The sequence below is a fragment of the Nerophis ophidion genome, linkage group LG02 (assembly GCF_033978795.1).
Source record: "Nerophis ophidion isolate RoL-2023_Sa linkage group LG02, RoL_Noph_v1.0, whole genome shotgun sequence".
In the NCBI taxonomy this organism is placed as follows: Eukaryota; Metazoa; Chordata; class Actinopteri; order Syngnathiformes; family Syngnathidae; genus Nerophis; species Nerophis ophidion.
In genome coordinates this window covers 83387094-83402093 of record NC_084612.1, presented here as the reverse complement: position 1 = coordinate 83402093, position 15000 = coordinate 83387094, and the positions used below count along the sequence as shown (strand labels likewise).

Genomic DNA, 15000 nt, shown 5'->3' with positions numbered 1-15000 from the left:
CTGTCCCTCCCAGGATTTTGTCAGTTCTTTTCCTAAAGCGTTACCAAAACGTTTCCAAAAGATGACATAAAACAGTTTAACTCAATCATAAATGGATCAATTATCTCGGGAGTTACCTTGTGAGATAGCTCCCTAGCTAACCAAAATGAAAGCTGCGGATGTCAGTGTAAACCCCGTGATTTCTGTCCCTCCCAGGATTTTGTCAGTTCTTTTCCTAAAGCGTTACCAAAACGTTTCCAAAAGATGACATAAAACAGTTTAACTCAACCATAAATGGATCAATTATCTCGGGAGTTACCTTGTGAGATAGCTCCCTAGCTAACCAAAATGAAAGCTACGATGTCAGTGTAACCCCCGGGATTTCTGTCCCTCCCAGTATTTTGTCCGTTCTTTTCCAAAAGTGCTACCAAAACATCTCTGAAAGACGACATAAAACAGTTTAACTCAAACATAAATGGATCGCTTAGCTCGGGAGTTACCCTGGAAGATAGCTAGCTAGCTAACCAAATTTGAAAGCTACGGACGTCAGTGTAACCCCCGGGATTTCTGTCCCTCCCAGAATTTTGTCGTTGTTTTTGTAAAGTCCTACTAAATTGTCTCTTAAAGACAACATAAGAAAATTTAACTCGACATAAATGGATCGCTTAGCTCGGGAGTTACTCTGGAAGATAGCTTGCTAGCTAACCAAAATGAAAGCTGCGGATGTCAGTGTAACCCCCGTGATTTCTGTCCCTCCCAGGATTTTGTCAGTTCTTTTCCTAAAGCGTTACCAAAACGTTTCCAAAAGATGACATAAAACAGTTTAACTCAACCATAAATGGATCAATTATCTCGGGAGTTACCTTGTGAGATAGCTCCCTAGCTAACCAAAATGAAAGCTACGATGTCAGTGTAACCCCCGGGATTTCTGTCCCTCCCAGTATTTTGTCCGTTCTTTTCCAAAAGTGCTACCAAAACATCTCTGAAAGACGACATAAAACAGTTTAACTCAAACATAAACGGATCGCTTAGCTCGGGAGTTACCCTTGAAGATAGCTAGCTAGCTAACCAGATTTGAAAGCTCAAGATGTCAGTGTAACCCCCGGGATTTCTGTCCCTCCCAGTATTTTGTCCGTTCTTTTCCAAAAGTGCTACCAAAACATCTCTGAAAGACGACATAAAACAGTTTAACTCAAACATAAACGGATCGCTTAGCTCGGGAGTTACCCTGGAAGATAGCTAGCTAGCTAACCAAATTTGAAAGCTACGGACGTCAGTGTAACCCCCGGGATTTCTGTCCTTCCCAGAATTTTGTCGTTGTTTTTGTAAAGTCCTACTAAATTGTCTCTTAAAGACAACATAAGAAAATTTAACTCGACATAAATGGATCGCTTAGCTCGGGAGTTACTCTGGAAGATAGCTTGCTAGCTAACCAAAAGGAAAATTGCGGATGTCAGTGTAAACCCCGTGATTTCTGTCCCTCCCAGGATTTTGTCAGTTCTTTTCCTAAAGCGTTACCAAAACGTTTCCAAAAGATGACATAAAACAGTTTAACTCAACCATAAATGGATCAATTATCTCGGGAGTTACCTTGTGAGATAGCTCCCTAGCTAACCAAAATGAAAGCTACGATGTCAGTGTAACCCCCGGGATTTCTGTCCCTCCCAGTATTTTGTCCGTTCTTTTCCAAAAGTGCTACCAAAACATCTCTGAAAGACGACATAAAACAGTTTAACTCAAACATAAATGGATCGCTTAGCTCGGGAGTTACCCTTGAAGATAGCTAGCTAGCTAACCAGATTTGAAAGCTCCAGATGTCAGTGTAACCCCCGGGATATCTGTCCCTCCCAGAATTTTGTCGTTGTTTTTGTAAAGTCCTACTAAATTGTCTCTTAAAGACAACATAAGAAAATTTAACTCGACATAAATGGATCGCTTAGCTCGGGAGTTACTCTGGAAGATAGCTTGCTAGCTAACCAAAATGAAAGCTGCGGATGTCAGTGTAAACCCCGTGATTTCTGTCCCTCCCAGGATTTTGTCAGTTCTTTTCCTAAAGCGTTACCAAAACGTTTCCAAAAGATGACATAAAACAGTTTAACTCAACCATAAATGGATCAATTATCTCGGGAGTTACCTTGTGAGATAGCTCCCTAGCTAACCAAAATGAAAGCTACGATGTCAGTGTAACCCCCGAGCTTTCTGTCCCTCTCAGGATTTTGTCCGTTCTTCTCCTAAAGTGCTACCAAAACATTTCTAAAAGATGACATAAGACTATTTAACTCAGCCATAAATGGATCAATTATCTCGGGAGTTACCTTGTAAAAAAGCTAGCTAGCTAACCAAAATGAAAGCTACAGATGTCAGTGTAACCCCCGAGCTTTCTGTCCCTCCCAGGATTTTGTATGTTCTATTCCCAAAGTGTTACCAAAATGCCTCTGAAAGACTACATAAAAGAGTTAAACTCGGAAATAAATGTATCACTTATCTCGGGAGTTACTCTGGAAGATAGCTTGATAGCTAACCAAATTGGAACGCTACGGATGTCAGTGCAACCCCCGTGATTTCGTCCTTCCCAGGATTTTGTCCGTTCTTTTCCTGAAGTGCTACCAAAACGTTTCTAAAAGATGACATAAGACGATTTAACTCGGCCATTAATGTATCACTTATCTCGGGAGTTACCCTGGAAGATAGCTTGCTAGCTAACCAAATTGAAAGCTACGGACGTCAGTGTAACCCCCGTGATTTCTGTCCCTACCAAGATTTTGACCGATCTTTTCCTAAAGTGCTACCAAATCATCTTTAAAAGACAACATAAAACAGTTTAACTTGGAAATAAATGTATCACTTATCTCAGGAGTTAAACTGGAAGATAGCTCATGAGCTAACCAAATTTGAAAGCTACGGACCTCAGTGTAACCCCCCTAATTTCTGTCCCTCCCAGGATTTTGTCCGTTCTTTTTGTAAAGTGCTACCAAAAACGTCTCTTAAAGACGACATAAGAAAATTTAACTTGGAAATAAATGGATCAGTAATCTTGGGAGTTACCCTGGAAGATAGCTTTCTAGCTAACCAAATTTGAAAGCAACGGATGTCAGTGTAACCCCCGTGATTTCTGTCCCTCCCAGGATTTTGTCCGATCTTTTCCTAAATTGCTTCCAAAAATGTCTCTGAAAGACGACATAAGACAATTTTACTCAGACTTAAATGTATCACTTATCTTGGGAGTTACCCTGGAAGATAGCTAGCTAGCTAACCAAATTTGAAAGCTACGGACGTCAGTGTAACCCCCGTGATTTCTGTCCATCCCAGGATTTTGTCCTTTCTTTTCCTAAAGCATTACCAAAACGTTTCCAAAAGACGACATAAAACAGTTTTACTCAACCATAAATGGATCAAATATCTCGGGAGTTACCTTGTGAGATAGCTCACTAGCTAACCAAAATAAAAGCTACGATGTCAGTGTAACCCCCGAGCTTTCTGTCCCTCTCCGGATTTTGTCCGTTCTTCTCCTAAAGTGCTACCAAAACATTTCTAAAAGATGACATAAGACTATTTAACTCAGCCATAAATGGATCAATTATCTCGGGAGTTACCTTGTAAAAAAGTTAGCTAGCTAACCAAAATGAAAGCTACAGATGTCAGTGTAACCCCCGAGCTTTCTGTCCCTCTCAAGATTTTGTCCGTTCTTCTCCTAAAGTGCTACCAAAACATTTCTAAAAGATGACATAAGACTATTTAACTCAGCCATAAATGGATCAATTATCTCGGGAGTTACCTTGTAAAAAAGTTAGCTAGCTAACCAAAATGAAAGCTACAGATGTCAGTGTAACCCCCGAGCTTTCTGTCCCTCTCAGGATTTTGTCCGTTCTTCTCCTAAAGTGCTACCAAAACATTTCTAAAAGATGACATAAGACTATTTAACTCAGCCATAAATGGATCAATTATCTCGGGAGTTACCTTGTAAAAAAGCTAGCTAGCTAACCAAAATGAAAGCTACGGATGTCAGTGTAACCCCCGAGCTTTCTGTCCCTCCCAGGATTTTGTCCGTTCTATTCCCAAAGTGTTACCAAAATGCCTCTGAAAGACTACATAAAAGAGTTTAACTCGGAAATAAATGTATCATTTAGCTCGGGAGTTACTCTGGAAGATAGCTTGCTAGCTAACCAAATTTGAAAGCTATGGACGTCAGTGTAACCCCCAAGATTTCTGTCCCTCTCAGGATTTTGTCCGTTCTTCTCCTAAAGTGCTACCAAAACATTTCTAAAAGATGACATAAGACTATTTAACTCAACCATAAATGGATCAATTATCTCGGGAGTTACCTTGTAAAAAAGCTAGCTAGCTAACCAAAATGAAAGCTACAGATGTCAGTGTAACCCCCGAGCTTTCTGTCCCTCCCAGGATTTTGTCCGTTCTATTCCCAAAGTGTTACCAAAATGCCTCTGAAAGACTACATAAAAGAGTTTAACTCGGAAATAAATGTATCACTTAGCTCGGGAGTTAAACTGGAAGATAGCTTGCTAGCTAACCAAATTGGAACGCTACGGATGTCAGTGCAACCCCCGTGATTTCGTCCTTCCCAGGATTTTGTCCGTTCTTTTCCTGAAGTGCTACCAAAACGTTTCTAAAAGATGACATAAGACGATTTAACTCGGCCATTAATGTATCACTTATCTCGGGAGTTACCCTGGAAGATAGCTTGCTAGCTAACCAAAATGAAAGTTCCGGATGTCAGTGTAAACCCCGTGATTTCTGTCCCTCCCAGGATTTTGTCAGTTCTTTTCCTAAAGCGTTACCAAAACGTTTCCAAAAGATGACATAAAACAGTTTAACTCAACCATAAATGGATCAATTATCTCGGGAGTTACCTTGTGAGATAGCTCCCTAGCTAACCAAAATGAAAGCTACGATGTCAGTGTAACCCCCGGGATTTCTGTCCCTCCCAGTATTTTGTCCGTTCTTTTCCAAAAGTGCTACCAAAACATCTCTGAAAGACGACATAAAACAGTTTAACTCAAACATAAACGGATCACTTAGCTCGGGAGTTACCCTTGAAGATAGCTAGCTAGCTAACCAGATTTGAAAGCTCCAGATGTCAGTGTAACCCCCGGGATATCTGTCCCTCCCAGGATTTTGTCCGTTCTTTTTGTAAAGTCCTACCAAATTGTCTCTCAAAGACAACATAAGAAAATTTAACTCGACATAAATGGATCGCTTCGCTCGGGAGTTACTCTGGAAGATAGCTTGCTAGCTAACCAAAATGAAAGCTGCGGATGTCAGTGTAACCCCCGTGATTTCTGTTCATCCCAGGATTTTGTCCGTTCTTTTCCTGAAGCGTTACTAAAACGTTTCCTAAAGACGACATAAAAACAGTTTAACTCGGCCATAAATGGATCATTTATCTCGGGAGTTACCTTGTAAAAAAGCTAGCTAGCTAACCAAAATGAAAGCTACGGATGTCATTGTAACGCCCGAGATTTCTGTCCCTCCCCAGGATTTTGTCCGTTCTTTTTGTAAAGTCCTACCAAATTGTCTCTTAAAGACAACATAAGAAAATTTAACTCGACATAAATGGATCGCTTAGCTCGGGAGTTACTCTGGAAGATAGCTTGCTAGCTAACCAAATTTGAAAGCTATGGACGTCAGTGTAACCCCCAAGATTTCTGTCCCTCCCAGGATTTTGTCCGTTCTTTTCCGAAAGTGCTACCAAAACATTTCTAAAAGATGACATAAGACTATTTAACTCAGCCATAAATGGATCAATTATCTCGGGAGTTACCTTGTAAAAAAAGCTAGCTAGCTAACCAAAATGAAAGCTACGGATGTCAGTGTAACCCCCGAGCTTTCTGTCCCTCCCAAGATTTTGTCCGTTCTATTCCCAAAGTGTTACCAAAATGCCTCTGAAAGACTACATAAAAGAGTTTAACTCGGAAATAAATGTATCACTTAGCTCGGGAGTTACCCTGGAAGATAGCTTGCTAGCTAACCAAATTGGAACGCTACGGATGTCAGTGCAACCCCCGAAATTTCGTCCTTCCCAGGATTTTGTCCGTTCTTTTCCTGAAGTGCTACCAAAACGTTTCTAAAAGATGACATAAGACGATTTAACTCGGCCATTAATGTATCACTTATCTCGGGAGTTACCCTGGAAGATAGCTTGCTAGCTAACCAAATTTGAAAGCTACGGACGTCAGTGTAACCCCCGTGATTTCTGTCCCTACCAGGATTTTGTCCATACATTTCCTAAAATTCTACCGAAACTTTTCTAAAAGACGACATACGTAAGACTATTTAACTCAGCCATAAATGTATCACTTAGCTAGGGAGGTACTCTGAAAAAAAGCTTGCTAGCTAACCAAATTTGAAAGCTACGGACAACCGTGTAACCCCCGTGATTTCTGTCCCTCCCAGGATTTTGTCCGTTCTTTTTGTAAAGTGCTACCAAAACGTCTCTTAAAGACGACATAAGATAATTTAACTCGGAAATAAATGGATCATTCATCTCGGGAGTTACCCTGGAAGATAGCTAGCTAGCTAACCAAATTGGAACGCTACGGATGTCAGTGCAACCCCCGTGATTTCTGGTCAGGATGCCACCCGAACGCCTCCCTAGGGAGGTGTTTAGGGCACGTCCAGCCGGTAGGAGGCCACGGGGAAGACCCAGGACACGTTCAATCAATCAATCAATGTTTATTTATATAGCCCCAAATCACAAATGTCTCAAAGGACTGCACAAATCATTACGACTACAACATCCTCGGAAGAACCCATAAAAGGGCAAGGAAAACTCACACCCAGTGGGCAGGGAGAATTCACATCCAGTGGGACGCCAGTGACAATGCTGACTATGAGAAACCTTGGAAAGGACCTCAGATGTGGGCAACCCCGCCCCCCTCTAGGGGACCGAAAGCAATGGATGTCGAGCGGGTCTAACATGATACTGTGAAAGTTCAATCCATAGTGGCTCCAAGACAGCAGCGAGAGTCCCGTCCACAGGAAACCATCTCAAGCGGATCAGCAGCGTAGAGATGTCCCCAACCGATACAGGCGAGTGGTCCATCCTGGGTCTCGACTCTGGACAGCCAGTACTTCATCCATGGTCATCGGACCGGACCCCCTCCACAAGGGAGGGGTGGACATAGGAGAAAGAAAAGAAGCGGCAGATCAACTGGTCTAAAAAGGAGGTCTATTTAAAGGCTGGGAAGACTATGTCTCCCGGCTGGCCTGGGAACGCCTCGGGATCCCCCGGGAAGAGCGAAGTCTGGGCTTCCCTGCTTAGGCTGCTGCCCCCGTGACCCGACCTCGGATAAGCGGAAGATGATGGATGGATGGATGGAAATAGGATAATTAGTATAATTAGTATTAGTAAATAGTATGGATTTTTTTTTTTCTAATTTTCATATTTTTCATGTTTTTATGTTTGTTGTATTTCTGTCCTTTTTGTCCTTAAATCAATCAATAATTTATAGCAACATGGATTTTTATTCATTATTATTTTTTGAGAAATTATTTAAAAAATGGTGTTATTAGAGTCAACAATGCAGTTTTTTCTCGTTGCATTTCACCTATTTACTCCTTTATTCCTCTTTTTAATGTTTAAAAAATATATATATATATATATATATATTTTAGTATTTTTTAGAATGATGTGTTGCGGGCTGCAAATGGCCCCCGGGCCACACTTTGGACCCCCCTGCTTTAACAGTACGACAAGCCCGTGCCAACATCTTAAAGTGCGCGCAGAGCTCGATAAAAGCAGCTAAATGCCGACCACTCATTAGGTAAGTTAAAAAAAAAAATAATAATAAAAACATCTGGAGGTTGCCCACAGCCGCAGCTGTCAATACAAATGCTTTTTGACAAGAGTCGTCTGCTCAAAATGGAGGAAAAGAACGTCCCTTACATACATTGCTTGCGGCGCCCGCAGAAGTGTCGCTTAGGCGGGCCCGGGCGTGGGTCGTCGTGGGGACGGCCGGCGGGCGCGGACGCGGCGCTGTCGCCGGCCGGGTTGTGGACGGCGTGCTGGGCGGAGCGCTTGTAGACCACGTGGGGCCGGTGGCCCTCGGGGGCGCTGAAGTTGTGACGTCTGGCCAGGTGCTGAGGTAGAGGAGAGATCAAATACTCCTGCTCCGACACCCGGATCAAACCTGACTGCGGGAGACACACACACACACACACACACACACACACACACACGATCACCACAAGGGCCACTATAAACCACTATTATGTCACTTGCTCCCTAATGTACAGTGAATATAAATGATGTGGCGGGCATCAAGAAAAGATGTGGCGAGCAACATAAGATGATGTACCGGAAAAAATATGAAACGGCGTGACGGGAAACATTAATAATGGATGTAGCGGCAAACATAAAAACAAGTGGTAGGCAATATAAATGAGGTTAAAGGCCAAATAAATGTGGCAGGCAACAGGAAGTGATGCGGCAGTCCACATAAAATGTTGTGGCAGGCAACAGAAAAAGTTGTGGCGGGAAACATAAAATGAACCGCCAGGCCACGTAAAATTATGTGGCAGGCAAGATAAAATGAGGAGCCAGACCGCACAAAATAATGTGGCAGGCAACATCAAATGAAGCAGCAGGCCACACAAATGTTGTGGTTGGCAACGTAAAATGTTGTTGTAGGCAATATTAAATGTTGTGGGGGGCCACATAAATGAAGCGGCAAGCCACTCGAAATTATGTGGCAGGCAACAGCAAATAAAGCAGCAGGCTCCTCGAAATTATGTGGCAGGCAAGATAAAATGAGGTGGCAGACCGCACAAAATAATGTGGCAGGCAACATCAAATGAAGCAGCAGGCCACACAAATGTCGTGGTAGGCAACATAAAATGTTGTGGTAGGTCATGTAAAATGTTGTGGTAGGCCACATAAAATGTTGTGGTAGGCCACACAAAATGTTGTGGTAGGCCACATAAAATGTTGTGGTAGGCCACACAAAATGTTGTGGTAGGTCACACAAAATGTTGCGGTAGGCAACATAAAATGTTGTGGTAGGCCACTCAAAATGTTGTGGTAGGCAACAAAATGTTGTGGTAGGCCACTCAAAATGTTGTGGCAGGCAACATCAAATGAAGCAGCAGGCCACGTAAATGTCGTGGTAGGCAACATAAAATGTCGTGGTAGGCCATGTAAAATGTTGTGGTAGGCAACATTAAATGTTGTGGCGGGCCACATAAATGAAGCGGCAAGCCACTCGAAATTATGTGGCAGGCAACAGCAAATAAAGCAGCAGGCTCCTCGAATTTATGTGGCAGGCAAGATAAAATGAGGTGGCAGACCGCACAAAATAATGTGGCAGGCAACATCTAATGAAGCAACAGGCCACAAAATGTCGTGGTAGGCAACATAAAATGTTGTGGTAGGCCATGTAAAATGTTGTGGTAGGCAACATAAAATGTTGTGGTAGGCCACACAAAATGTTGTGGTAGGCCACACAAAATGTTGTGGTGGGCCACATAAAATGTTGTGGTAGGCAACATAAAATGTTGCGGTAGGCAACATAAAATGTTGTGGTAGGCAACATAAAATGTTGTGGTAGGCCACTCAAAATGTTGTGGTAGGCAACAAAATGTTGTGGTAGGCCACTCAAAATGTGGCAGGCAACATCAAATGAAGCAGCAGGCCACGTAAATGTCGTGGTAGGCAACATAAAATGTCGTGGTAGGCCATGTAAAAGGTTGTGGTAGGCAACATTAAATGTTGTGGCGGGCCACATAAATGAAGCGGCAAGCCACACGAAATTATGTGGCAGGCAACAGCAAATAAAGCAGCAGGCTCCTCGAATTTATGTGGCAGGCAAGATAAAATGAGGTGGCAGACCGCACAAAATAATGTGGCAGGCAACATCTAATGAAGCAGCAGGCCACAAAAATGTCGTGGTAGGCAACATAAAATGTTGTGGTAGGCCATGTAAAATGTTGTGGTAGGCAACATAAAATGTTGTGGTAGGCCACGTAAAATGTTGTGGTAGGCCACACAAAATGTTGTGGTAGGCCAGACAAAATGTTGTGGTAGGCCACACAAAATGTTGCGGAAGGCAACATAAAATGTTGTGGTAGGCAACAGAAAAAGTTGTGGCGGGAAACATAAAATGAACCGCCAGGCCACGTAAAATTATGTGGCAGGCAAGATAAAATGAGGAGCCAGACCGCACAAAATAATGTGGCAGGCAACATCAAATGAAGCAGCAGGCCACGTAAATGTCGTGGTAGGCAACATAAAATGTCGTGGTAGGCCAAAAAAATGTTGTGGTAGGCAACATTAAATGTTGTGGCGGGCCACATAAATGAAGCGGCAAGCCACTCGAAATTATGTGGCAGGCAACAGCAAATAAAGCAGCAGGCTCCTCGAAATTATGTGGCAGGCAAGATAAAATGAGGTGGCAGACCGCACAAAATAATGTGGCAGGCAACATCAAATGAAGCAGCAGGCCACACAAATGTCGTGGTAGGCAACATAAAATGTTGTGGTAGGTCATGTAAAATGTTGTGGTAGGCCACATAAAATGTTGTGGTAGGCCACACAAAATGTTGTGGTAGGCCACACAAAATGTTGTGGTAGGTCACACAAAATGTTGTGGTAGGCCACACAAAATGTTGTGGTAGGCAACATAAAATGTTGTGGTAGGCAACATAAAATGTTGCGGTAGGCAACATAAAATGTTGTGGTAGGCAACATAAAATGTTGTGGTAGGCCACTCAAAATGTTGTGGTAGGCAACAAAATGTTGTGGTAGGCCACTCAAAATGTTGTGGCAGGCAACATCAAATGAAGCAGCAGGCCACGTAAATGTCGTGGTAGGCAACATAAAATGTCGTGGTAGGCCATGTAAAATGTTGTGGTAGGCAACATTAAATGTTGTGGCGGGCCACATAAATGAAGCGGCAAGCCACTCGAGATTATGTGGCAGGCAACAGCAAATAAAGCAGCAGGCCCCTCGAATTTATGTGGCAGGCAAGATAAAATGAGGTGGCAGACCGCACAAAATAATGTGGCAGGCAACATCTAATGAAGCAGCAGGCCACAAAAATGTCGTGGTAGGCAACATAAAATGTTGTGGTAGGCCATGTAAAATGTTGTGGTAGGCAACATAAAATGTTGTGGTAGGCCACGTAAAATGTTGTGGTAGGCCACACAAAATGTTGTGGTAGGCCAGACAAAATGTTGTGGTAGGCAACATCAAATGAAGCAGCAGGCCACATAAATGTCGTGGTAGGCAACATAAAATGTCGTGGTAGGCCAATCAAAATGTTGTGGCAGGCAAGATAAAATGAGGAGCCAGACCGCACAAAATAATGTGGCAGGCAACATCAAATGAAGCAGCAGGCCACATAAATGTCGTGGTAGGCAACATAAAATGTTGTGGTAGGCAACATAAAATGTTGTGGTAGGCAACATAAAATGTTGTGGTAGGCAACATAAAATGTTGTGGTAGGCCATGTAAAATGTTGTGGTAGGCAATATTAAATGTTGTGGCCGGCCACATAAATGATGCGGCAAGCCAAACGAAATTATGTGGCAGGCAAATGCAAATAAAGCAGCAGGCCCCTCGAAATTATGTGGCAGGCAACATAAAATTATGTGGCAGGCAACAGCAAATAAAGCAGCAGGCCCCTCGAAATTATGTGGCAGGCAACATAAAATGAAGCGGAAGACCACAAAAATGTTGTGGTGGCCAACATAAAACAAAGCGGCAAGTTACACAAAATGATATGGCAGGCAACATAAATTGAACGGCAGCCCACTCGAAATTATGTGACATGCAACATCAAATGAAGCAGCAGGCCACCCTAAATTATGTGGCAGGCAACATACAAAGTAAAACGATGCGGCAGACCACACAAAATGTTGTGGTAGGCAACATAAAATGAAGCGTCAAGCCAGACGAGATGAGATGGCAGGCAACATAAATTGAAACGCAGGCCAGAAGAAATTATGTGGCAGACAACATCAAATGAAGCAGCAGGCCACATAAATTAAGTGGCAGGCAACATAAAATGAGGTGGAAGACCACACAAAATAATGTGGCAGGCAACATCAAATAAAGCAGCAGGCAAGATCAAATGTCGTGGTAGGCCACTCAAAATGTCGTGGTAGGCAACATAAAATGTTGTGGTAGGCAACATAAAATGTTGTGGTAGGCAACATAAAATGTTGTGGTAGGCAACATAAAATGTTGTGGTAGGCAACATAAAATGTTGTGGTAGGCAACATAAAATGTTGTGGTAGGCAACATAAAATGTTGTGGTAGGCAACATAAAATGACGCAACAGTGGTAAGCAACATTAAATGTTGTGGCAGCCATTTAAAATGAAGCAGCAGGCCACAAAAATGATGTGGCAGGCAATATAAAATCAAGCAGCAGACCACATAAAAGGTTGTGGTAGGCAACATAAAATGTTGCAGCGGGCAACATAAAATGAAGCGGAAGATCACGCAAAATGATCTAGAGGGCAACATAAAATGATGTGGCAGACCACACAAAATGATGTGGCAGACCACACAAAATGATCTAGAGGGCAACATTAAAAAAAATAAATTAAAAAAAATAAATAAATAAATAAAACATAAAATGAAGCGAAGGCCATGCAAAATGATATAGAAGGCAACATAAAATGATAAGGCAGGCCATACAAAATGATCTAGAGGGCAACATCAAATGAAGTGGCAGGCTATACAAAATGATCTAGAGGGCAACATAAAATGATGTGGCAGGCCGTACAAAAAGATCTAGAAGGCAACATAAAATGAATCAGCAGGCCATACAAAATTATCTAGAGGGCAACCTAAAATGAAGCGGCAGCCCATACACAATGAACAAGAAGGCAACGTAAAGTAAGCCGCAAGCCACACGAAATGTCGTTGCAGGCAACAAAAATTTAATCGAAAGGCCACACGAAATTATCTATAGGGCAACATAAAATTAAGCAGCAGGCCATCCAAATGATCTATAGGGCAACAGAATATGAAGCGGCAGCCCATACAAAATGATCTAGAAGTCAACATAAAATGAAATGACAGGCCATAAACAAAGATCGAGAAGGCAACATAAAATGAAGCGGAAGGCCATACAAAACGATCTAGAGGGCAACATAAAATGAAACGGCAGGCCATACAAAATGATATAGAAGTCAACATAAAATGAAATGGCAGGCCACCCAAAATAATCCAGAGGGCAACATAAAATAAAGCGGAAGGCCATCCAAAATTATATAGAAGTCAGCATAAAATGAATTGGCAGGCCATACAAAATTTTTCTGGAAGTCAGCTTAAAATGAAGCGGCAGGGAATACAAAATGATCTAGAGGGCAACATAAAATGAAGCGGCGGGCCATATAAAATTATCTAGAGGGCAGCATAAAATGAAGCGGCAGGGCATACAAAATCATCTAGAGGGCAACATAAAATGAAGCGGAAGGCCATACAAAACGATCTAGAGGGCAACATAAAATGAAACGGCAGGCCATACAAAATGATATAGAAGTCAACATGAAATGAAGCGGCAGGCCATATAAAATGATCTAGAGGGCAACATAAAATGATGCGGCAGGCCATATAAAATGATCTAGAGGGCAACATAAAATGATGTGGCAGGCCATATAAAATTTTTCTAGAAGTCAGCTTAAAATGAAGCGGCAGGGAATACAAAATGATCTAGAGGGCAACATAAAATGAAGCGGCGGGCCATATAAAATTATCTAGAGGGCAGCATAAAATGAAGCGGCAGGGCATACAAAATCATCTAGAGGGCAACATAAAATGAAGCGAAGGCCATACAAAATGATATAGAAGGCAACATAAAATGATAAGGCAGGCCATCCAAAATGATCTAGAGGGCAACATGAAATGAAGCGGCAGGCCATGTAAAATTATCTAGAGGGCAACATAAAATGACGCGGCAGGCCATATAAAATGATCTAGAGGGCAACATAAAATGAAGCGGCGGGCCATACAAAATGATCTAGAGGGCAACATCAAATGAAGTGGCAGGCTATACAAAATGATCTAGAGGGCAACATAAAATGATGTGGCAGGCCGTACAAAAAGATCTAGAAGGCAACATAAAATGAATCAGCAGGCCATACAAAATTATCTAGAGGGCAACCTAAAATGAAGCGGCAGCCCATACACAATGAACAAGAAGGCAACGTAAAGTAAGCCGCAAGCCACACGAAATGTCGTTGCAGGCAACAAAAATTTAATCGAAAGGCCACGCGAAATTATCTATAGGGCAACATAAAATTAAGCAGCAGGCCATCCAAATGATCTATAGGGCAACAGAATATGAAGCGGCAGCCCATACAAAATGATCTAGAAGTCAACATAAAATGAAATGACAGGCCATAAACAAAGATCGAGAAGGCAACATAAAATGAAGCGGAAGGCCATACAAAACGATCTAGAGGGCAACATAAAATGAAACGGCAGGCCATACAAAATGATATAGAAGTCAACATAAAATGAAATGGCAGGCCACCCAAAATAATCCAGAGGGCAACATAAAATAAAGCGGAAGGCCATCCAAAATTATATAGAAGTCAGCATAAAATGAATTGGCAGGCCATACAAAATTTTTCTGGAAGTCAGCTTAAAATGAAGCGGCAGGGCATACAAAATGATCTAGAGGGCAACATAAAATGAAGGGACAGGCCATGTAAAATTATATACAAGTCAACATAAAATGAAGCGGCAGGCCATACAAAATGTCTAGAAGGCAACATAAAATGAAGCGGCAGGCCATGTAAAATTATCTAGAGGGTAGCATAAAATGATAAGGCAGGCCATCCAAAATCATCTAGAGGGCAACATAAAATGAAGCGAAGGCCATACAAAATGATATAGAAGGCAACATAAAATGAAGCGGCAGGCCATACAAAATGTCTAGAAGGCAACATAAAATGAAGCGGCAGGCCATGTAAAATTATCTAGAGGGCAGCATAAAATGATAAGGCAGGCCATCCAAAATCATCTAGAGGGCAACATAAAATGAAGCGAAGG

The 15000-nt window shown here is 42.2% G+C and overlaps 1 protein-coding gene across 1 annotated transcript in view; it reads right to left on the bottom strand.

The window, feature by feature from the left end:
- The window catches only part of LOC133548270 (A disintegrin and metalloproteinase with thrombospondin motifs 18-like), a 199595-nt gene that overhangs the window by 151322 nt on the left and 33273 nt on the right, over positions 1–15000 (bottom strand). Inside the window, exon 4 of the mRNA XM_061893586.1 lies at positions 7887–8130. Within this exon, the coding sequence (XP_061749570.1) occupies positions 7887–8130 (244 nt within the window). The remainder of the gene's footprint in view (positions 1–7886; positions 8131–15000) is intronic.